The sequence below is a fragment of the Prinia subflava genome, chromosome Z, assembly GCF_021018805.1.
Source record: "Prinia subflava isolate CZ2003 ecotype Zambia chromosome Z, Cam_Psub_1.2, whole genome shotgun sequence".
Classification (NCBI taxonomy): Eukaryota; Metazoa; Chordata; class Aves; order Passeriformes; family Cisticolidae; genus Prinia; species Prinia subflava.
This window is the reverse complement of record NC_086283.1, coordinates 47,268,551-47,291,528: the sequence shown is the minus strand read 5'-3', so window position 1 is coordinate 47,291,528 and position 22,978 is coordinate 47,268,551. Positions and strand designations below refer to the sequence as shown.

General features: G+C 34.9%; 1 protein-coding gene across 3 annotated transcripts in view; it reads right to left on the bottom strand.

Moving 5' to 3' along the window:
* Positions 1 to 22,978, bottom strand: part of VPS13A (vacuolar protein sorting 13 homolog A) — a 111,677-nt gene that overhangs the window by 32,952 nt on the left and 55,747 nt on the right. For 2 of the 3 annotated variants that reach the window (XM_063421771.1, XM_063421773.1), the window contains exons 36-51: positions 22,221 to 22,345; positions 21,362 to 21,534; positions 20,550 to 20,770; positions 19,200 to 19,432; positions 16,170 to 16,262; positions 15,346 to 15,702; positions 14,489 to 14,590; positions 11,897 to 12,055; positions 11,510 to 11,771; positions 10,479 to 10,639; positions 9,297 to 9,400; positions 7,733 to 8,030; positions 6,184 to 6,579; positions 5,284 to 5,388; positions 5,045 to 5,191; positions 419 to 547 (exon numbers count right to left, since the gene is read on the bottom strand). In XM_063421771.1, the coding sequence (XP_063277841.1) occupies positions 419 to 547; positions 5,045 to 5,191; positions 5,284 to 5,388; positions 6,184 to 6,579; positions 7,733 to 8,030; positions 9,297 to 9,400; positions 10,479 to 10,639; positions 11,510 to 11,771; positions 11,897 to 12,055; positions 14,489 to 14,590; positions 15,346 to 15,702; positions 16,170 to 16,262; positions 19,200 to 19,432; positions 20,550 to 20,770; positions 21,362 to 21,534; positions 22,221 to 22,345 (3,065 nt within the window). The remainder of the gene's footprint in view (positions 1 to 418; positions 548 to 5,044; positions 5,192 to 5,283; positions 5,389 to 6,183; positions 6,580 to 7,732; positions 8,031 to 9,296; positions 9,401 to 10,478; positions 10,640 to 11,509; positions 11,772 to 11,896; positions 12,056 to 14,488; positions 14,591 to 15,345; positions 15,703 to 16,169; positions 16,263 to 19,199; positions 19,433 to 20,549; positions 20,771 to 21,361; positions 21,535 to 22,220; positions 22,346 to 22,978) is intronic. The other variant, XM_063421772.1, reaches the window with a different exon arrangement.

The following is a 22,978-nucleotide window of genomic DNA, read 5'->3' as shown; positions in this document are numbered from 1 at the left end:
TACACAATCATGCCCTCAAGAACATTATACTACAAAAACCACTAACCTACTTAAGAACTACTGCTAGATGAGACTATCTGCAACATGCAAGTAAATCTAGTAAAAATTATTTTTCTGATGCAGTGTTACTTTAGAACTACCATTAATACTTCTCACAAAGAATACTTGCAAAACAAGCTGTATTTTAGCTCCTGTAGAACTGCTCCCCAGAGAAGCACTTAAAACAGAATACCTGCTTACATCTGTTTGTACACACACAGAAAAGAGAGCATGAGAACGTATTTGCATAAACAATCTTTTCCTTAGCTAAGCTTTTGCAACACTTGATTGCATGGGAAATCAAAGTTTTGAGAATGAAAATGAAGAAGTGATTCATGTTGTTCTACCCAACATGCAAACATGGACAGCAGTATGTTACCTTATTGTCCAAATGCAGTAAAAGACAGTTCTCTTGATGATCAAAATTTATCTTCTTTGGAGGGAGATCAGAATTTTCAACTCTAACAAGCAGTTTGTTGGCATCATTTTCAGGCCAAAAGGGAATGCACTGAAAAGAAAAATCAAAAATTTCAAAGTGAGAATACAAATGAGGCATTAAATGCTATTTACATTAGCCCAAAATCCATCTACTAAATTCTACCCAAATCAATTAGGATCAGAAACCCTATTGAAAAACCCTAAAAGTTATTACTTACCTGAATACAATAAATTGAAAGGAAGTCAAGAAAGAATTCAGACTACAGTGAAGAAAGTGAGGAGTTGAGGAACTGAAGTGGAAACAGTAAGACTTCATAATCACAAAAAGAAGTACATTTAAAATGGATGAAGTACATAAAATCCAGAGTATAAAACAGCTACAACATTGAAAATGTCAAGCTTGGTAAAATACAGAAGATGAAACTGTTCTTCCATTAGCAGACCTTTTTCCAAAGAAGTTTAAATTTCAAATCAATTTTACAGTGACAACGAATGACAAAACAACATATTAGCATAAATGCAACCCCAGAGTAATATGAGTACACAGGACATCAGCTAGAAGCAGTCCTTTTAAAAGTGTTTCATTTATGTTTAAAAGTACATATACACACATATGTAGGTGAGTATAAAGCAAACAGTATGGACCATAAGGCTGCTAAATCAGAGAGCATGTTGTTATTCACAACTGAAATCATTAATTCCTATGAATTTAAAAATCTCAAAGACAATCTCTCTTCAACAGTTTACTTGCTAAATGGAGACAACTACGAGATAGAGAAGACAAAAGTTTTAATTCTAACTAATGAAAAGTCTCTAACTACTAGGGTCCAGCCACAAGAACAAGCTATAACAGTAACACTCAGGTATCAACAGCCAGTGTTTTTAGATTGACCATCTTTCCTGTAATTCAAACTGTTGACATGCAGCATCCAAAATCTTAGAACCATTTTCTTCTCTCTCTAACATAGTTTAAGAAATGAGATGTCCATATTTAATTGCATCTGAATCTTAGAATTAATTCTTCAGTGGTGAAATACTAGTTCACCAACTTACCATGCCACTAAGTTCCCTTTCCCATTGTTTCTCACACCACAGGAAGCAGGAAGACAAAGGAAAAAAATATAGTTAAATGGTACGATTGAAGGTGTTATTTACATCAACATGTAACCCACAGACAAAGGAAATATGTGTTGTGAACTATAATAAAATACAGCATGTAAATCTCAACGTGGAATTAATTGAGCCCAGAGGAAATTCAAGGGGAATCATTCAACAGTAAATGGAAGTTTAAAATCCAAACCAAATAAGTAAAAAGGATTGGCTAAACAAGATATTAAAGAATTCAGCCACAGAGAATTGTAATTTTTTTTTTGCAGTAGACTTTAGCCACAGATTGTGTCACTTACTGATGTTGTTTCAAGCCTTTTACCACACACTTACTAAGTGCTTCACTAGATGTTATATTTATATAACAATTTTGCTTCCACAGTGAGATCTTTAATTTCTATTTAGGAGTGGTCTTATGAAGAGTCTTCAGCAATGTCTTCCTTCTCTAAGGATATCTGTTGATCAACTGCCTTGCACTACACATAAATCAAAGGACTATCCTTATCAAGCCACTGCACACTAATCACTGTCCAACAAACTCTATTACAATCTTTGAAGAACAAGGGATTTTTCTAGAAACAGTGATTAAGATTTCTGATATATTTACTGCTTTCCAGACAGGAAAGGTGTCTCAGATGAGCTTAGTTCTACGTAAGAACTGCTTTTTTTTCCTGAAAAGACAAGTTATCTGTAACTAAAAAAGAATGAATTAAAAAAAAATCAGCAGGAAAATCTCCACTTAACTTAAAATGACAAAAAATAGAATAGCGTGAGAAAGAAACAAGCCAAAATATGCATTAACATTTCAGCAAGCTGAAAAAAAAAGTCATTTTTTGCAGATCAACCTAATGTAAGAGAGTTATGTGAGAAATACTCAAAAAAAATCACAGGCATTAATTAAAAAAAATCTAGACTAGCAGAATAGCAGAGCTCCACATCTCAACAACAGGATCAGATGGAAACTTGCTCCTGGAAATTATTCTGGATTAACAGAGATCAACCAAAGACAGACAAATGGAGGCTTGACACTACCTACATTTAGAAGAGTTGAAAAACATACCGGATAAGGTAACTGAATTACAAAAGAACAACCCTTCCAGACCAAGCTGTCCCAACATGGATTTTTTGAGACTGGGTATCAAAGGGAAAAATATTGATACAATATGACAACAAGTTTTAGAAGGGGATACAGATTCTTCTGATGGCCTGTATTGCTCTATTTGGCAAACTGCCATATTTAAGCTTTTAAAAGTTTTTAGGAGTTATTCTAAGACACACAAGTCTTCCCAGGACACTTTATTACTGAAAGAAGACTATGATTGATCAATACCATTATGAAACACCTAAGAAACACTGACATTTGTGGACAAACTAGAAAATCCTGCAGGCATATGAATAAAGCAGCCAACATGGGAAAAACTACAGATGATATATGCAGAATGTATTTCAACTTTCAAAACTACTACCTTTGAGTAGTTTCTGCATTTTACAATATTTACAGAAATTCCAGAACTTTCTGTAAATATTTTGGCTTATTCTAACAGCAAAAACATATCAAATGTAAACCACAAAACAAGAAATAATACCATCTGACCATATGTCCTAAGAGTAAGAAATTAGATATGAAGTTGCCCATACTACTACTTATAGACTACTACAGTGATATCGTCATTTCAGAACTTTATCAATAAACTAGATGAGGAACCATACATATAAATAACTCAAAAACTATGACAGGCCAAGCAAAAGTTGAGTTCAGAGGAACATAAGAATATTAATAAATACAACAAACATGTAGGCTTATGTCAAAAAGTCCACTGGTGAGCAAAAGCAAAGAAATTTCTTTTCAAAATTATAAGCATCATGGGAAGCTGAACTGACTTCAACATCTAAAGATCTAAACATTTTTATGCACACTTAACAAAAATCACAATGGAACAACACATCAGTTTTAGTAATTGAAATAATGCCATTTAAATGGCATGTCTTTAATGACTGTATCATTAAAGATATATATACAGCTAAGGAGCATGTACCAAAGGTACCAAAAAAGTAATAGAAAGATCTGGTTAGGAATCTCATTGAATATAGTCTTTTAGCATTTGGTATTTGGTTTGCAAGCATTTTTAGTAACAATTTGGATTATTCACAGTGCTGATATTGAGGGGCTGGAGTGTGCCCAAAGAATGGCAATGGAGCTGTTGAAGGGTCTGGAGCACAATCCTAGGAGGAGCAGCTGAGGGAGCTGGGATTGTTTAGTCTGGTGAAAAGGAGGCTCAGAGGCCACCTTATCAATCTCTACAACTTGCCTGAAAGGAGGATGTAGCAAAGTAGGGGCTCGTCTCTGAACATCAGTACTAAAGGAAATAGCCTCAGAGGACATTTAAAGTAGCTATGAAGAAAAAATTCCTTCAGTGAAGGGGAAGTCTGGCACTAGAATAGACTGCCCAGGTTAGTCGTAGAATCACCATTACTGTAAGTGTTGAAAAGAAATCTGCGGCTGTGGCATTTGGGGATCTATGTTTGTGGTGACTTATTTATGGTGGTGCCAGGTTTGTGGCTGGACTTGATACATTAGGTTAGAAATCTTTTCTATTCCTAACAATCGTGTACTTCTAGGATTCTAAAGGAAATCAACTGGGCCTTCAACCACTCTCTTGGTTAGGCTAAACTCTGTTTTGGATAATGCTCTTGTCAAGGGGGAAGGGGAAGGATTTCTCTTTTCCCAGAAGGCAGTACAGATCACTTACAGCCTCCAACACTATCCCAAACAAGTGCTGCTTTTCCTAGATTTCCTAGATGATCATCATGCAGGAAGGCATGATGGCCCCAACACCCAACACACATACAAAACATAACTGTGTGATACTGCAGTGCAAACAGACAAAGATCTGCAAAGACCCAGTCTGCAACAGTCCCTCAGCATAGACAAAAGCCCTAAACTCATTTTCACACCACTTGGCCCAAGGGCCAGGAATCCCTTTCTAGGAAGTATGGATTGAGCAGCTGAAAGCAGAAGTGAGACTACATCCAGAAGAGCCACTTGGTCTCTCTGAACTGATCCACACGGGGGAATTCCTTCCCATACCAAAGTGGCTTAATACATACCAGGTCAGCCAAAATATTCTACCACATAGCACTGCTAAACTGAACAGAAGCTCAGTGCCACTGCAGAGAGATAATACAGTAATAACGTAATATAGCAGAGGTCTTTTTCTCATACTATTCATGACAAAGTGACAGAATAAAAAATTCCAATTACAACGTAAACCAGCTTTACAGTATATCCTAATGCAACACTGAGAAATGGTAAAGGACACAGATGGTTTACTGAAAAGGAACAGTACAGTCAGGCATTGTCTCGGAATGCTATATATGGATCACATTTTCCACCAGTGAGTGTTAAAACCAGTTTTTTCCTAAGAGACATAACTTCGAATAGGTTCCATTTTAAATTTACCTGTTGCAAAACAATGGGAATCCACTTTTCCTTGCCTTCTTCAGCTACTTCCAAAGTATATTTACTTCTATTGGAAATCATAAAAAATGGAGTGAAGGTTACAATTCTAGTAATATTGAAACTGCTGTTGTTTATGGTGATGCCAACCTGCGAACAGAAAGACATGGTTTTAAGTGCACTTTTTCAGCCTCACTTATAACTCCTGAAAATTATGTAATTCAAAGATAGATTTAACTCACTTGATATTCCTTTTTATGACTCTTGCATTTCACAGAACCATGACTTCCAACAGTGTCCAGTGAGAACTGATCAGACAGTTCACTGTCAGTTACCCTAAGCTGCACCTGTGAAGAAGCATCCCAAATTAATTTTCAATTTACAAGTCACTGACAACATTTAAAGATACATATATAAAGTATGCACAAACATAAATGGAAATACCAGTGTTTCTGTTTAAAAGTTCAAGATGTAACAACTGCCAGTATCATCTCACAAAGGTATTTTCTACCATGATTCGTTATAATCCATGTGGAATAAGCATAGTAAGTCTAAGACACTCCAGAGGAAGCAATCACATAAGGACACTTTAAAAAACACCATAATTAAAATTTGAATGGAAAATCAATGCACTCTTGTAATCTCTCTCATATCATTCATCCACCAGTAACATTTAGCATTAAAAAACTCAGGAAACTAAAATGGTGAACTTAACCTTGGCATTCTATTAACCCAGAATCAATCTACCAACCACCATTGCAAGTACTAATTTTTCAAGTAGCATTATTGTTCAAGTACCACAGCTTTACATTTCCTATACAATTTCTATGTCTTATTTGGAAGAAGAACCTTTATTGACTCACTTTAAATGTAAAAGGAATTTGTTTTATTTAGAAAACACTTTTCAGTGAACAACTTCTTTCAAAGTGAGGATCTCTTCCTTAACACTTTGATAATGTAAATTTCCTATCCCAAGCATATTTGACAACACACTTACTTAAGAACACTGTTCTTAGACGGAGATATTATAGGTTTCATGCCCTTTACAGAGCATAGGATAGAGTAAATACATTTTAAAATAAAAATGCTTTCACCAGCAACAAAAGGGAGTACAGAGCTGTCAGGTTTGACAAATATAATACCTTGTTATTTTGACGGAAGTTTTTAGGCTGGAAAGAAAAAAGGAGGGGCTGTTTGTAATCTGGAGGATGCTTGCGGTGAATCCCATCCGCTTTGTATTGTAGCATTCGACCGGTTTTATTCACCATCCAGTAGGGACTGTGAATTTGTATTATCATCTGCCCCGTTGTGTAGGTCACGTGAACAGCAATATCCAGCTCAGTCTTATCCAGCTCTGTGACACAGTGAAATGTTGTGAAGCTGATATCAGGCAGATTGCTTTTTACATGGTACTCGCTTCTCCAGTTTTGATCAAGATAGTTAAGCAACTGCAAATCTAGCTTGGTTTGGTCCAACACTGCGTTATGAATCTGGGCTGAACATCCTTCTTGTAGAGTGTCATATTTGTTCCCATTTCCCTTAAAAAGACAAGCAGACACCAAACAGGATATATTTACATGAATCATACACAAAATTCACATCAACGTTTACTTTTTAGCTAGCTTTAAAAACTAAGATACAAGCTATTTAGGCATAATTTTAAAACACCTTTTGTGCTATTTAACTATGTTACCTGCCTAAACATCTACGTTAAAACAACATTTTGCAAAGGGAACTTCAATGCATGGTCGTCAATATTCAACATCAAAAAGCCCATCCGTCACCAAATTCAAACACACAAGCATTCTTAAAAGGCATATTTCCTTAACATAGTATTTTCTTCTTTAAATTTAAATTTATAAAAGACATACAGATCCTGTTACTTCCATACATTTGGTATAAACTACAGTCTCCAGTCCTAGTAATTATTAATTTGTGATGAGGTTTTACTATTAGATTCTACTATTCTATTTGAGTTCAAATATTAAATATTAAGACCATCTGAAAAAAAAAATCTGTCTCCCAACTATATTTCTCTTATACTAAGAGACATCAGTAAGGAGTGGGACACAATTATATCAGAATAAAACACAGTGCTGAGGAATAAATGTCTACACTGCATGTTTTAGTATTTTTCTCAAGACTGTCTCTCATCTGGGATTAGAAAAAATGTCTATTAATGGTCAAAGTGCATCTAATTGTTTGATTTCATCTGGAAAGAATTTGAAGTGTGGCAGAAGGCTGCAATTCAAGCCAAAACCTGCCAAAAAGGCAGGTCTGTGAGAATTTGTTAAAAGCATGCTACTGCTGAAAATCAGTGACTGTACATAAAATGCTAACATAGGGTCATTCACTTGCAGTCTTCACAGAAAGAGCTGCACTACTTAATTAGGCTCAAGTTACACTTGAGCAACTGAGTCACTCTCGCTGGGCCCAACTTGTACAGTGTGAAGTTTTACTTTGCATATATATCTAAAGCATGGCTTAATAGCACCACATTTCACATTCTGTGATAATATTCCAATTCTGGAAATATAGACTTTATTAGACTATATAAGACTTGCAGGTACAAGATCTGTGAACTTGCTTCACAGATACTCCATCAGAACCCCTTTGTCCTAATCTCCATTTCAACTAGCTTTCACATTTTAAGTGGGAAACATCACTCAAATTCAAGCATTACGTAGTTACCTCTACAGAATACGTTATTTGGTAAGGAAGAAGATTGCGTAGAAGAACAGAAGGCCATAAATGAACAACATATGGAAAATCCCATTCATCTTCTGCACATAATGAAGTTGTCAATGAATCTTTTACAGGAACAATATTGATGATAAGTGAGTGATTAGTTGACCTCACAGATTGGCATTTCCTTTGTATTAAACTGTCAACATTTTTCATAATTTCATCAAACGTAATTCCTTCACACATATCATATTCTCCACCCACTCCATTTTCATTGACTAGTGGTTGCAAACTCAGTACGGATCTGTAAATGAAAACATTTTTAAACACTTAACATGTGACTGAATGTTTCAATTACAAAAAAGTAATACACAACAGGAACATTCTAGTATTATTTGTATTTAGGAAGATTTCTAGCAGTGGTTCATTGCCTGCCTTTATCTTTGTTAAAGAAGGAATCAAATGATGGACTGGATCCCAAAATTTCATACTATTGTAAACAGTTGGGGTTTTTTTGCTTCATACCTCCACATGCTTCTCTTACAAAGAAAGGGTTATTGGAGATTCCTATGAAGAGACTACTGAATTGCCTTACAAGTGATGTTCTGTTCCTGTTCCAAGCTAAAAGTCTGGATCAACAATTTACTCCTAAAAGAGATGTGCAGAAAGTGTCCTCCTTTTCAGTCATGTAAGTTACTTCATGGATTATTTACACACATGGCTTTGATAAGGCAATGGCTTTAATTTAATACAGCTGCTCCTGAATGGAGATTTTTTTTTTTGTTTTAACACATCTCCTGACTGCCTAGTGGAACTCATTTGTGCAATGAATTAGAACATCACTAAGTCTTATACAGATGACTAGAAACTTCAATGAATTAATGAATCTACTGTAAAATGTAACTTAAGTAATGAAGAAGGTAAAAAGCTTTTGCTGTAAAAAAATGAGCAGAGCATTTCAGAGAAAATGGAAGAGGTCTCTGCAACCATAAAAAATCCACCAAAGCAAACCAATTTACCTAAAACTTGGTGACAGTTCAGCTAAAGTGTACATTCAAACTCATTGTAGCTTTGTTATTAGCTTGAATGTGATAATAGCATAGCTATGCTATATGCCAAGCTTTTCCAAGGTTGATGAGTCCTTTTTACATCTTTGATAGAGTTCAAGTGTATAGCTTTTAATCTTTTACTTTGGAATCAAAAAATCAAAAGATGCCTTTTCTGAAAAACAAAAGAGCTGCACTAATTCATCAAACATCATGACAAAGAAGTGTACCATGTAAATTACAATCACTGTGTCCAGAAGTACCTGAGCTCAGATTTTTAAAATAGCTTAGCAAATTTAACTTGCTCCTAAAAACAGATTTCAAAATACTTCCAATTCAACAATGTACGAGTCCTCTGTTTAACTTGGACTACATGCCCTGAGAAGATCCTACCCAACGACAGCACAGTATTATTTCAGTATTAGGTAGCAAGGGTAAACAACTTTTTTAGCGTAATTGTACAGATATAATAATCAAAAATGTATAAAGATATTCTATGATACAAGAAAAATACAATAAAGTACCTGTAAGAGGAAAAGGGTATGTTGAATTCATTTGCTGGTAAAGCAGTCCCTAAACATCTTCCTTCTTCAAAAACATTTAATGGGATTGAAAAGTGATTCCTTATCTATGTAAAATAAAAATCCAGCAACACACATTAGGAAAAACTATGAAGTATTCTGAGCTTAATAAAGCAAGAGAATTCTTATTTTTCATCTTACCCATACACCATTCAAGTTCAGTATTTCAGAAGAACTGTCTCTAAAACAGTAAATCTTTTTAAATGATCTGGCTGTGCAGTTTAATGCTATATTTTATCTATGAAACAAATATATTAACTGCAAAATGCTTTTCAAGGAGAAACGTAAGACTTTGAAAAACCAAAGACAAGTAAATCTCAACTATATGGTTACTTTCCAAACAGTGGTCTCCTAAAAATACAATAGATACAAGGTCAAAAATCCATATGGTGAAAGTGTAAGGGAAGTCAGAATTTTAAGGTTAAATGACTAATGTCCATTCCAGGGCACACAGTTATCTTTCTTGCAAACATTCTTTTTTTATTTATTTCTGGATTAACTTAATGGTATTAATTAGCTCTTAGAAAAAAGAATTAGAAAATAATCTAACTATAAATTTTGTTATTAATCAAGTCATAAACCACTTTGAGCAAACAAAGCAACTGAAACGCAACAAAACCTCAATCTCTATAAAGATGTAATATCTAATTTCATCACTATAGCTATAAAACATAATATTTATCAAAAATGCTATTCAATCAAAAGATATATACACTCAAAGGTCTCACTTTTCAACTGGCACTGTACTAAAATTGAAAATAACATGTCAATGGTACAGGATGATGAAAATGGAATAGCCTGACTGAAGGATAACTTGTGGAACCAAGGTAAGATTAAAAGAAGTTTGATCACTTCATACAAAGTAAACATTTCAAGACCAAAATTAGAGCCAGTATTAGTTAACGTCACTAAAGAATTATCCTGATCCAAAATCTGACTGATGTCCACCACATCCAACCCATCTGTCACTTTGAAAATGCTCTTTACTCTTTAAAAAAATGAAACACAAAGCAAAGTTATATGGACCGCTCAGGTAAGTTTTTAAAATATGTTTTTTCAATGTATTTAAAGACTACAGGATCATTTTCATTCATTAAAAAATTAAATGTATGGCTATATAATGACCTGAACAGGGGAACGTATAGTTATCATCTTGCTTCCTTCAACAGTGTCAATTTGACTGACAATGGACCTTTCAACACCCGATTCCTCGTGTCTCACTTTGTAAATACATCGACCCACTTTAGTCAACGGAATCTTTTCCACAGCAGAATGATTATGCGGACCTAAAATTTACAAGATGAGACATGAAACACTCAAAAGGAGCATAAAGAAAGAGTTGAAAGACAAAATGTGCATTCAATAGAATTCTCTTTGTCATTGAATCTAATAATAAAAAACAATCTGCCAGATGAAAAAGTACAATCAGCACTCTTACTATGCTGTTCTTGCAGTGTTACTAAGGAAACAACAAAGACCCTTTTCTTGCCACAAGGAAAAGACTAAATGAGTCCATCACTCAAATATTTAAGTGGATTTTGCTACTGCAAATAAAATTAGTGCCTCACAGGAAATGTTTACAAGATGTAATGGCTTATTAACAAGGTACAGGTCTTATATTGTAAAAACAATTCAACTAATGCATCATATGGTCGAGTTTGAAAAACTGCCAATTGCTACAATTAATCAATTCAAATTGTAAACAAATATACCATTAAAAATAACTAAATTTTAATTTTCACTTTAACTGTGGTTTGTTTAAAATTATTTAAAACAATCTTTTTTTAAAAAACATCCATCTTAACAGCAACTTCTGTAAACACTTATATACACAGGACTGAGTTATTTTGAGCAGTTGAATTCTGCAATAACATATAAATGCAAACAAGTATCAGACTGCAATAAAGATTACATATAAACAATTTATATTTATCAGAGTAGAAAACCTATGCTGCAAAAATTAAGAAGCATGATTTACATAACTTTAAGCCATAAGGGCTCGAGGATGATTTCAAACACTGCCAGGTGTCTAGAAATAAAAGAGGCACTCCTTTCATGTTATGTTATCCTCCAAAATTTGTTTACTTGTACAAGAAACTGTATTAAGCATGATAAATATTTATCAAAACACAAGATGTAAGAACTTTGGAACTTACAGATCTGAATGTAAAATCTCTTGCTGCTCAGTGTTGTCATTGCTGTGAACTGGTCGCTCTCATTTCTAGTTCTGACAAATTCCATATTTAAACTCTCTTTGTCTTCTAAATGAAATATTTTTGCTCCAAATTCAACATTAAGGACACTAAAGGAATCACTAGGTGAGACTGTGATGGGAACTCCTAAAGAATTTATTATTACAAATGGTGCTCGGTCTTTTTTGAAGATATCTGAGGTTTGACTAGCTGCTTCAGCAAATGCCTAGAAAGCAGCAAATAAAAGCATGATAAAAAACATGAACATACTGAGTAAGAAATCACCAAGATGATCTCTGCAAGTATTCATCTAGCAATTCTAACATCACATAGTTAACAAATTTTTCTTACCGTGCCCAAGTTACTCAACATTTGCAGTCCTAACTTGGACAGTGTAATGTTGAGCTGGTCTTTTGAGGAAACATTTATTACTGTTTTATATTCTGGAACTTTGTAGTTCTCTTCTTCTTCATCATCTGATTCAAACAGTGCTTTTTTAGCTTTCTTCATCTGAAAGGAGATGTTCAAAGAATTCTTATCTGACCACTCATTCTGCAGAAGAAAGTTTCACCTCAAGAGTCTCTTTACCTCCCTTTCCCATTTCTATGTCCTGCCATGGTTTTCCTTTTTCTGCTGTTTATGTTTTTATTCTCAAATAAAAATGAAAGAGGGAGAGAATAAGACAAGAGACAAATTATATATTCAGGAAGTCAATGAAATTCCAGTAACAGGAGCTAAATTTATGATTATTCAAAAGGAAATATATACTAACTACTAACATATCCAGTAAATATTTTGTGTAATGCTCATCTTTAAGCTCTTAAGTAACACTGCGCAAAACGTTACACGTAATTTACTTCCTAGTGTTAAAACAGTCCCCAAATGTAGTCGTTATGTGTTTCCAAATCAAATACCTACTTTGTTTTCATTTGGTTGAAAGAAAACAATTTTAAAAAATGATGGAACGCATTTTGCTAGCCTTCAACACTTCTGGAAATTATGTGTTTCTGAATGTTATATTTCATATCAGGGTGAGAAGACATGAGATTTGATTCACTACCATCTACTTCTCTCCTGTATTACGTCTTGTACATTTCTGGAAAATTGTTGGGCGTATTTTTAATAGCAGTTTCTTAACTGCAGTATCTCAGTCCATGGTCTTTATCCTTCTAAGGCTATTACATTATAAAGTTTTTGATAATGATAGTCCTCGCAAAAGGGTGGGTGTTCAATTCTCAGTAATCTCTCAGGTTAAAAATACTTGAACAGTTCTGAAAAAAGTCCGGAAACAATGAAATTAAACAGTTAAGACAGAAGGAGGACAAACAAAAGGTACTTCCCATCCTTTAATTATGCCTTATCTAGTTTGAGACCAGAATCTAGACTATTTCCATGAAAGATTAAAATGAAGTTGTAAGAGCACTACTCCCACAGTACTCTTTGTGCTACTCAACAGCTATCAGTTTTTCCAGTCCAATTCTGCTACACATACTACTGTGGAACAAGAGCAGTGACTTGCCTTTCCAAAGTCATTGAATGCATCATTAGCATGTGCCCTAATAGGACAAACTGATACAAGGCTGTTACGATTACCTCATGCAACTAGAATAAAATTTTGCCACCTTAAAGACAGTATTTAACAGATCTGTGAGTCCAGATTCTTCCTTGTTTAAGAACTGGCTTCATTTACTACTCAGGAAAAAACTCTCAGTAATTTTTTCCAAATACACCCAAAACCAACAAGAAGGAACAAAATTGTTAGAGTACTCTCAGAAATGAAAGGTGGAGAGTGTCGGAGTCCATGTTTCCATGGATCCTCCACGGAGAGTGAAAAGTACAGAGATAGAATTAAAACCTTTAGAAAAATTAGAATATATAAAAGCTTTAGATACATAAAGTAGAAATCTAACCCTGAGCCTTAAGTCTTACATGCCCTAAGTCCTAGTTCAGTGCAGGAGGACACAGCTTCAGGCCTAGTGATAGAGTACAGACATAACAAAAATAGAGTAGGGTACTGTTTATAATTTTTAGTATGAGTTTTATGTACAACAAGGTAGAACCTTATGCTAGTAAGATAGAGTTTTACATTAATAGATATGCTATGTGCGTAGGTTTTGACGCTGATCTTCGTAGTTTTACGAACTTTAGAATTGTACCTAGATTGGTTAGTGTGTAGATAAAAAATATGAATATGCATTTTGCAATTTGGGATAAAAAGCCTCTGTGTCAGTCAGTCAGCGGTCGAGTGATCAAGCCGATCAATCGATCCAACCTCCACCTCCTGCAGCCTGAGGAAGGAGCCTTGACAGGGAGCCGAATGGGATTCTAAAGGTACCATCTATTGTAGCCTGGGATCTGGGCCCTGGGGTCCCGTCCCTTCCCCCTGCGAGGGTGCAGGACCCCAGGGACCCCTCCTTGTCCCTGCGACCCTGCTTTCGGGAACTCTGCCAAGCTGGGGATCCCTCCATTGCCACTGTGATCCCTGCGGCCGGGACCCCCTGTCTGGGATCTGTGATCTTGTGTTCCCTTTCTGTGATTGTGACCCCACGGTTGGAAAATCCTTCTTGGGGTCAGATGGGAGGCTGATTTACCTAGAGGCTGTAATGTCAGATATGTGCTTTGCTTATAGTCTTACTAGTTTTCCTTGTTAGGAATTCTATGCTTTGTTTGCTGTTTCATTAGAGTTGTGTGTGTTAAGATTTCTATGCTTTGGTTATTGTCTTGTTTAGACTTTGTTTATAATTGATTGTAGAATAAGGCCGCTCTCAGAACTCTTATGCCTTCAGATATGTGCTTTTGTATAAATAAATCACTCTATTTAGATACTAAAATGATATAAGACGTTATAAAGACTTTAGCCCGTAAAACGACCTAGGCAGGAGAGCATTTGGTTTTTCTAAGGTATTGTACTGTGATATTTGAGTTCAGCTTTGGAAACTGTACCTTAATTTCAAGAGTCCATGGCTTGAATAAGTCCGTCTTCTCAACTTCTAGTGGTTCAAGCAAAGGTTCCCACACACCAAACATCTCATTAAAATAATGTACCTATTAAAATCCAGAAATCAGCTAGGAATTAACATACGATTTAAATAAAAAATTCTGATTTACAGGTATATTAATTATTTTGGTAATCTAAAAGATTCATAATGAGATTTCAGCTGCAACCATAAGATGAAACAAATGCATTAGAGAAATAAATGAGGCAACTAAGTTTCTACTGCACAGTCCCCATTCCAAATAAGTGGTAAAAATTGTGCCACTCAAAACTACAATTTTGGCTTAAATGTTAGGCACACTGGAATTCAAAAACACCATAAATAAGAAATAATCTACCTACAACAATCACTGAATTTTGTCACTAATTTGCAAATATGAGTCAATTTGGATGTTTCATGAACAAAACTTGTACCACGTTGTATTTTATAGAAACAACACATTATATATTCTACTGTAATATTAACTGAAGATTATTACATACTTTTAGCCAGTTGCATTCCAACATTTAACACTGATGCAACAGGTCTTTAGGAACTCGCAAGGAGTGTAAATGTGAGGCTGCATAACACCAATTACTATATCATTAATTAACATTACATCTGATGCATTAGATTTTCATTTTAATTTAGGTATCTTAACGCCATCATTCCCATGATGCTACCACAACACATATCTGCAGGAGCTTAGTCACCAAATACATGGGTTATTTTTCTTTTATTGTCTAAGTAACATGTATATAAGACTTAGACAATAGGGTTTCGCATCCTAGGAAAACTTTTGCTTCTTTTTGCAAGATTCCTCACCTCTAGCTCAAGACGAGAATGCAGGTTGATTAGAGTACTCCAGTTCTTGACTTCTCCAACAAATGAGGACTTGGCTAAAAGCATTGGCACTGTTTTGTGCCCAACCCCAGCTTCAAGTGTTAGAAAAACAGATTCTATGTTAATTTTCAATGACTCTCCTGTGGGGACCAGTTCAGTATTTGGATTTTTATCTTCATTTTCATTAGTCTCTTCAAGAAACCACATTTTCAGATTTTTTATATCTTTCTTATTCCACAAATCAGGAGGAATTTGACTAATCTCTTCTTTCGTTGTTTCCGCAGTTTGATAAAGGGCTGATGTAATAGTAATTACTGTGTTTATGATTATTGGTGAAACCTACAAATAAGAAATTGGAATAACTGGAAATGAGAATCTAGTACAGAAACAGCTAGTTTCAGACACAGAAGTATAATGAGTATTCTACAAGAATAAAACACTTCTATTTTCTACAGGACTCCCTTTCAAACATACTTCCCTCCCACAAGAAATAGTTCAATCTTTTCATATTTGCACCCCCTGCCTTATTTCTAGATGGAAGGTTTCTAAACTACATCATTCAATGATTTATCTGAACACTTCAAAACTTATCTCTGAACACCAGCCGTTTTATAAAACACAGATTTCAAAACTGAAGCATAGTGACTAAGTTGTTCATTTTCAGTATTATTCATTTTGACATGCTCAACAGGTAGGTGACCTAATGAAGAATAAGAACAATTTCCCACTTCAGTCATTCCCGAAGCAACTTCATAGCCTGCTGAGTGGGAAGTAGAAAACTAAGAACACAACAGAAGTCTACTTACTTCTATTGTTAGAGATTTAATGGTTAGATCAGCTGTCTGTGGTTTAGTACCCAACTGTTTCATTTCGAAGAAGAAGTCACAAGGCTGCAATACCTATACAATAAAGTAAAAACACGTCATATAGATAAAAAAGTATTATTAAAAACTTACTCTGAAATCATACGCATAAAAAGTACTGAAAGAAAAACTTACCAATATTTGGTTCTTCAAAATTAAGAGAAATTTAAACACTAATAACATGTTGAAAGTAAAAACAAGTATCCAGAAGAATCACCTCAGCCATTCTCAATCATTAAAGATTGAAATGTCAGTTACAATAAAAAGCATTACACTTCAGTAACTCCATTCTTATGATAAAGTCTGCAGATGCCTCCAATGCACTGCACCATTATGCCTCTGACTTCTGAAGAGAACCAGTTTTTCAGTTGCAACACAACAACAACACAAGTTACAGTTTTCCTGAACAACAATAAAACTGTTTGAATCACAATCATTCAGTTCTAACTTTGTTTTGCAATCAGTCCCTGAACATTTTCACTAGCCAACGTTTACCAAATCAGAGGTATGCTACAAACAAAACCAGTGCTGTGTTATTAATAGAGCACTCAGATCTAATAAGACTTTACTGACACTGTACAGAGAGGAAAATTTTTTCTCCGATCCCCATATAAGATGGTCAGTCTTTCAAAAACTATAATTTTAAACCATATTGATTTTGCAATGTTTTCTGACATCTCTGTCCATATCTGAATCAGATGCTGGAGGCATAGATATACCCTGAATCAGTTAAACCACACTTTTCCCAAATGAGTTTGATCTAACACAAGTTTTTGTCCATAGTATTTTTTTACCCTATTGCTCAAATTACCCTTTTTTCTTACTCTGCATTACATTCAGGAATGAAAAATAACAGATTCCTCCTCAGACCAACACACATATGAGAAATATACAAAACCCCCTCATCATTCATGCTATTTTACATCCGGAGGTTAGTTTCCCTACTTGGCATCTGGATATGACACTTGGGGATATGGTTCAGCGGTGACCATGGTGGTGCTGCGTTGACAGCTGGACTAAATAATCTTGAAGCTATCTTTCAGTTTTGATGATTTTGTCATCAAAAGGATTAATTAATCCAATGCAACTGCTTTCTGTCTTAGGTTACAATGTAAGATGTTCCCAAAAGTATGTATTCTAATAACATCTCCATGTTAAAACAAGGTGGGGCAGTGCTCCTTATCTCCTCCATGATTCATCCCTGATAACTCGATCCAGGGGCTATCTTCTGTTAATGGGCCATCAACCCACTGCATAATGGAAAAATTGTATCATCCCACTGTGAAATGCTCTACCCAGGGGGAGGAACTAAGCATTCCTACCTGGATATGATCTTAGGTTTGGAACACCACAGGCAATCTTATCCACTGAATTCCCAGAGTATAAGGCCTCCATAGCCACCACTCGACCTTCAGAGGAAGATCAGACCCTTCTACAGGATCATTCCTTCTACAGAATCACATCTACCACTTCAAGAGGACTGCAGCCACCATTTAATCGGACTGCTACCAACACCCTGACCAACAGGGTGTCAAGGCTATATTCTGACTGTGTCAATGTTTCTGCATGATTGCATTTATTTTAATTTTCCTATTAAATTGTATTTCTGACTTGGGCTCTCCCACGGGTTTGCTTTCAAACTAGTACACTTTCCCAGAATAAAGTTAGATTGTTTACAGAAAACCTGGGTTTTCTTACACATGTTTTCAAAAGGAGCAGTTATGCTCCTACTTGCAGGTAACTTTTTTTTTTTTTTGGACTCTTCTCAAGAACTTTTTGCATCTTTCAAGGAAGATACTGTTTTAAGCACTAAAACTAGTGTTCTCTGAAGTTTTTTTCTCTATAGCACAAGCATCCTGTCACATTCAGGTCTTTTTCCTTGTTTCTACAGTCTGAGGTTAAAGATTCCATCAGAAGATATTCCTGTAAGAGGGAAAACTTGGTGTGAACCCTTCCAATAGCTTTCAACAAAGTAATGCTTATGCTGTATTTGCCAGTTACAAAAACAGAAATCAAACAATTTTGCATTGTATTGTGGCTTTCAGTGCTAGTGCATCCCTTTCTAAATACTAGATTAACATTTTAGTGCCACTGAAGTCTGTGTATACCCAAGAAGTAAATTGAGGTGTTATGATTCTACCTGAAACTGAGATTAAAGGGACACCTCAGTCCTTTCTGCATATAGCTTTGATTTTTCCTATGTCACTCCATAAGTAAGCAGACATTAACAGAGAGCTGGAAAGATTTGCTCTTCAAAATTCATCTGTGGGACAAGGGGAACTGTTGTATATACCATCAATTTGATTTTTCTCTGATGCAATAATATCATCACAGCATTAACTGTGGAACGGTCTGCTGTAGCGGCAGAAAAGAAGAAGAAACTCCAGGAGTCATTGCACTTCCACCTGGTCAGTAACTAACAAGTTTGATTCTGTTGCCAAAATATAAATAGGCAGCTTTAATATAACAGATCTATGAACCTTAACATTAAGGAATTTATGAACAGCATACAGTAAGTAAACTATTTCCTAATATGCACGTCCCTTTTTTTTTTGTGACACTGTTACTCTCTCACATAGCTACTTAATGCAGAGTTCTAGACTGACAGCACTCCAAATTTATTATACTGGATTTGATATAGCATTCTTTTACAAAGTTCTATTTATTGGGCTTACATGGGATAGGAAAGATAATTAACATTTTACTCCTTGGGGCTCTCCATTGTAGCTTGTCATACAAAGCAAAGCCCAATGCCACACATCAAGATGATGCTTTAGGCATACCAGACAAAAGAGAATAAAATCAACAAAATGTTAGCCACAAAATTTTACTGATACTGTAAGTGTAATGTATTGTAAATGTACTATACTGCAGCATACATTTTAATCATGAACATTTCAGAAATTACTTGTATTTTAGTAGTATAAGTGACACAGTACCTTTTAAATACACACTGAATGGCTGCAAACTCACCGTAGTAATGTTCCCTTTCCTTTCTTCTGGAAGAAATGGGCATGCTTTCATCTGTATTTCTCTAACAGCAGCTGTCATGCTGTACCTTTCAGGGCTCTTTTTAATGAAGACCTCACACTGTGTTGTAACCACCAATGCAGGAGCATCACTTCTTGTTAAATCAGCCACGAACACAATCTCTGGATTTTTAACAACAATGTTCATTTCCATCGTTGATACAGGCTGCACAGATGCTTCAAAAATATAAATTACACTTGTTTAATTGTTCAAAGATTCAACTTCAACTATTTTCTTGTTGTGATTTATTAATATAATTTATTATTATTACTATTATTTTAATATTAATGACAATCATTATTTAATTCTTGTCACTTACAGGGAGGCCTTGACTCTTTAGAGGTAAAATCTAGCACAACTAGTGTTAGCAAATCTGTAGATCCCTGCAACTGACATTTCTAGGCTCTTCATTGCAGGCACAAAACCATTTAATATCTAATTACTCTTGGGTACAACAAAGGACTCCACAAAGCTTCTCTGTCAAAATTAAAAGGGTAACAGCATCACCACTGTTACTAACTCCAACATTAACAAATGTATCAGCTTCACACCATACCTACATCTGCTGACTCTGTCTTACAAAAATGATGGGCACATTTTCTTCTCTCTGCAGTAACAAACCCTCATTTTTCCACAGGGTAATAATGCAGCATTACTGATGCCTAATGTAAAAACGTGCAATAAAAATACACTTTCATATAAGACTTCCTTATCTGTTCAGACTTTGATCATCAGCAGATAATCATAATAGGCCTAGCTGAGAGGGATACAACTACAATATTGAGGGCACAGGAAAACAACACCAAAAAACCAGGGACTTGTTTTGGCAAACCTGATGAGAGCTACCTGAGGTCTGGAAGCATAAAAAGTATATTTCCTGCTGTGATGCTCTAATGGACCAATTTTAGATGTCAGGTACTCAAGCTAAAAGTCTGTTTTCTGACATAGGAAGAAATGCACATCAGTGGACAAATGAAATTATATTTCTAGGCAGCAGTATTAGGCAGGCCAATTCCATGTGTAAGCACAATATAATATGCTCCATTATTATTCCCATTTTATTTTAAACATACATTTTTAGCTATCTTCTTTCTCTAGTAAGACAAGACTTCATTTGGAAACAAAGACTAAAGGTCATTAATCTACTTCCATGATGCAAAGAAAGCAACATCAACGGTTACAAGCTGCTCCATACACATAAACATAGGGAACAGCATAAAAGGAGTATCATATATTTTACATAGTATTACAGTACTAGATTTTAAACTATTTCTGGTGTATATTGGTATATACCTTGGTCCTTTAAAGGTAATGACTGTTTGAGGTTTCTCTGTGCAGCAGCACTTTCTGCATTAGCCTTGAGGAATATATCTGCTACAGTAAGCAGAAACTCCATGCTGGCACAAAGGTATATCTCTTGAACAATAACGTCGAGAACAGTGCCATCTCTCCCCTGTTTGTAGTTTACATCCACCATAACTTTCTTTTCAAATCCATGTTTCATTTCCACCATTCTGAAAGACAATTGAAACATTTAATGAAACAATAAAAAGCTAGCCACAAATACTGAAAAACACTCAACATTCTCATTCCAGATGCAATGCATTAACAAGACCGAATTTAAAAACACAAATAACTTTAGAATATGACCGATAAAAATATTTGCACAAATTTTATGTAATTTTAAAACTGACTCCCATACACTGCTAACTAAAGGTGTTAATAATTTGAACAAGCCAAACCATCCTATTTCCTTGTTAACATATCAAAAGTACTACATTTTACTTAAGTTTGTTACTATTCATGCAACATCATCTCAGTCTTACTTAGCACTTCATTAAAGTAGAAAGCGAAATTGTTTTCTATGCATATTTATTAAATTTATATTTAGAGTTCAGTTTATTTCATTTTTTGTATATAGCACTGGTCCCTCATAAAGATACGTGGAATAAAAAGCACATGAAACACGCAAATCCCCAGTAACACATACTTTAAGAAGCCCTTCACTAAAACAATTGTGGTTTTAACAGAATACTAATAAAACTGAAACATTATGAACTCTTTGTCTAACTCTAATAAACAGTAAATTATGTAAAATTACAGACCTTGGTGTGGCCTTCTGGATTGACTGTCTTTTATCATCTAATGTACAGTTTGCCAGTTTGACTGAAGCATTCATTGAACCATCTGATAACATTTTCAGAGCAGCTGACATGAGAACTAATTTAAACTCTGCAAGCTTCAAGAGGTCATCTCTCTGATCCAAACTGTTAACCTGCTTAAATGAAACATTTGTAGATTTTGTTATAGGTAACAAAAATAATACACAGATGTGATACAGAATTTTATTCTGATGATATTTTCTATAATAATTAATTAAATAAACCCACTACCAATTCAAAAGACAACCACAATCAACAACGTACAAAAGAAATCTTTCAAAGAGCAAAACTTTGCCCTTCTACTATCTTTCCAAAACAAGCTCACGTAAGTGAGAACCTGAGCTTATAAGAAATTATAAACTTTTGGTCAGAAATAAATCTGGAGACAAGTTTTGTAAGTTTAAACCAAGATGAATATAAATGCATTCCTACTGAGAAATTCAAGAATCTTTCTCCACCATTTTGTATATGTCCATATACCCACCTCTGTCTGTAACTAACGAATATGCTTCATTCCTCTGCATACTCTTCTTTCCAAACTATATTTTAAATTAATATAAATTTTTGTAATATTTTTAGTCAGGTGATAGAAGATCCCACGTATTATGTACTACCACAGGTTATTCTATTTCCTGTAGTATCTGCCGAGCAATTTAGCTAAAATAGCTGTTCTCTTATTTCCATCACATTTGTTATTATTGCTAGAACACACTTTCTCTGTCTTAAGTTAAGCTATACTTGTTCAGAATTTCCAGGACTCTAGACAACCTTCAAGTGCTCTTTGTAACCAAATTATACTTACCTGTTTTGAATTTGGACTATACAACACTAAAGTCAGAGAGTCAAATCTGAAGTCTAGTTTTAGTGTTGTTTTTATTTTCATAGGTGAATGCAATTCCACCACAGCTGATGTCACAACAGTTACACCTTTAAGGAATCAGAAAAATGGTTAATATTAAGAAAATTACCTGACTGCAAATAAGGAAAAAACCAAAATAAAATATCCTTGCTTATGACCATAAAGACAGCAATTCTCCTTGCTCCCGACATGTAAATCCATCCCCACTTAACAGATGATTATCAGGCTTTATGTAACTACTTTTGGCAAAATCACACAACGTTTGAGAATATAAAACACGTCCCTTACATATTCTGCTTGAGATTTTAACCATCTTTGAAACACAGATGTACAACTTCCCCTTGATAGTCCAGGGTAATGTGTGCAACAGTGTTACAAAGAATACAAATTTACTTTCATTCTCATTTGCTCATCTGCCACATTGTTGCTGGTTTTCACATTTAATAAAGGAATTCAACAAAAGATGGTTTGCTTAACTTTACTTGCTTTTCTTTTTAGCGTGTGCTGAACAGTCAATGGGCAGTGACATGTATTGAATAGGAACAACTTACAGGAATGTCATAATTACAACAGACAAACAGATCTAAATCAGAACAGCAACACAACTAACATACACAGGGAAAAGTAAAATGGCAGCTTTCCAAAGTTGGGATGTTAACAAATGCGGTCAACAGACTTTCAAGCGCTGCCTTGAATTATAG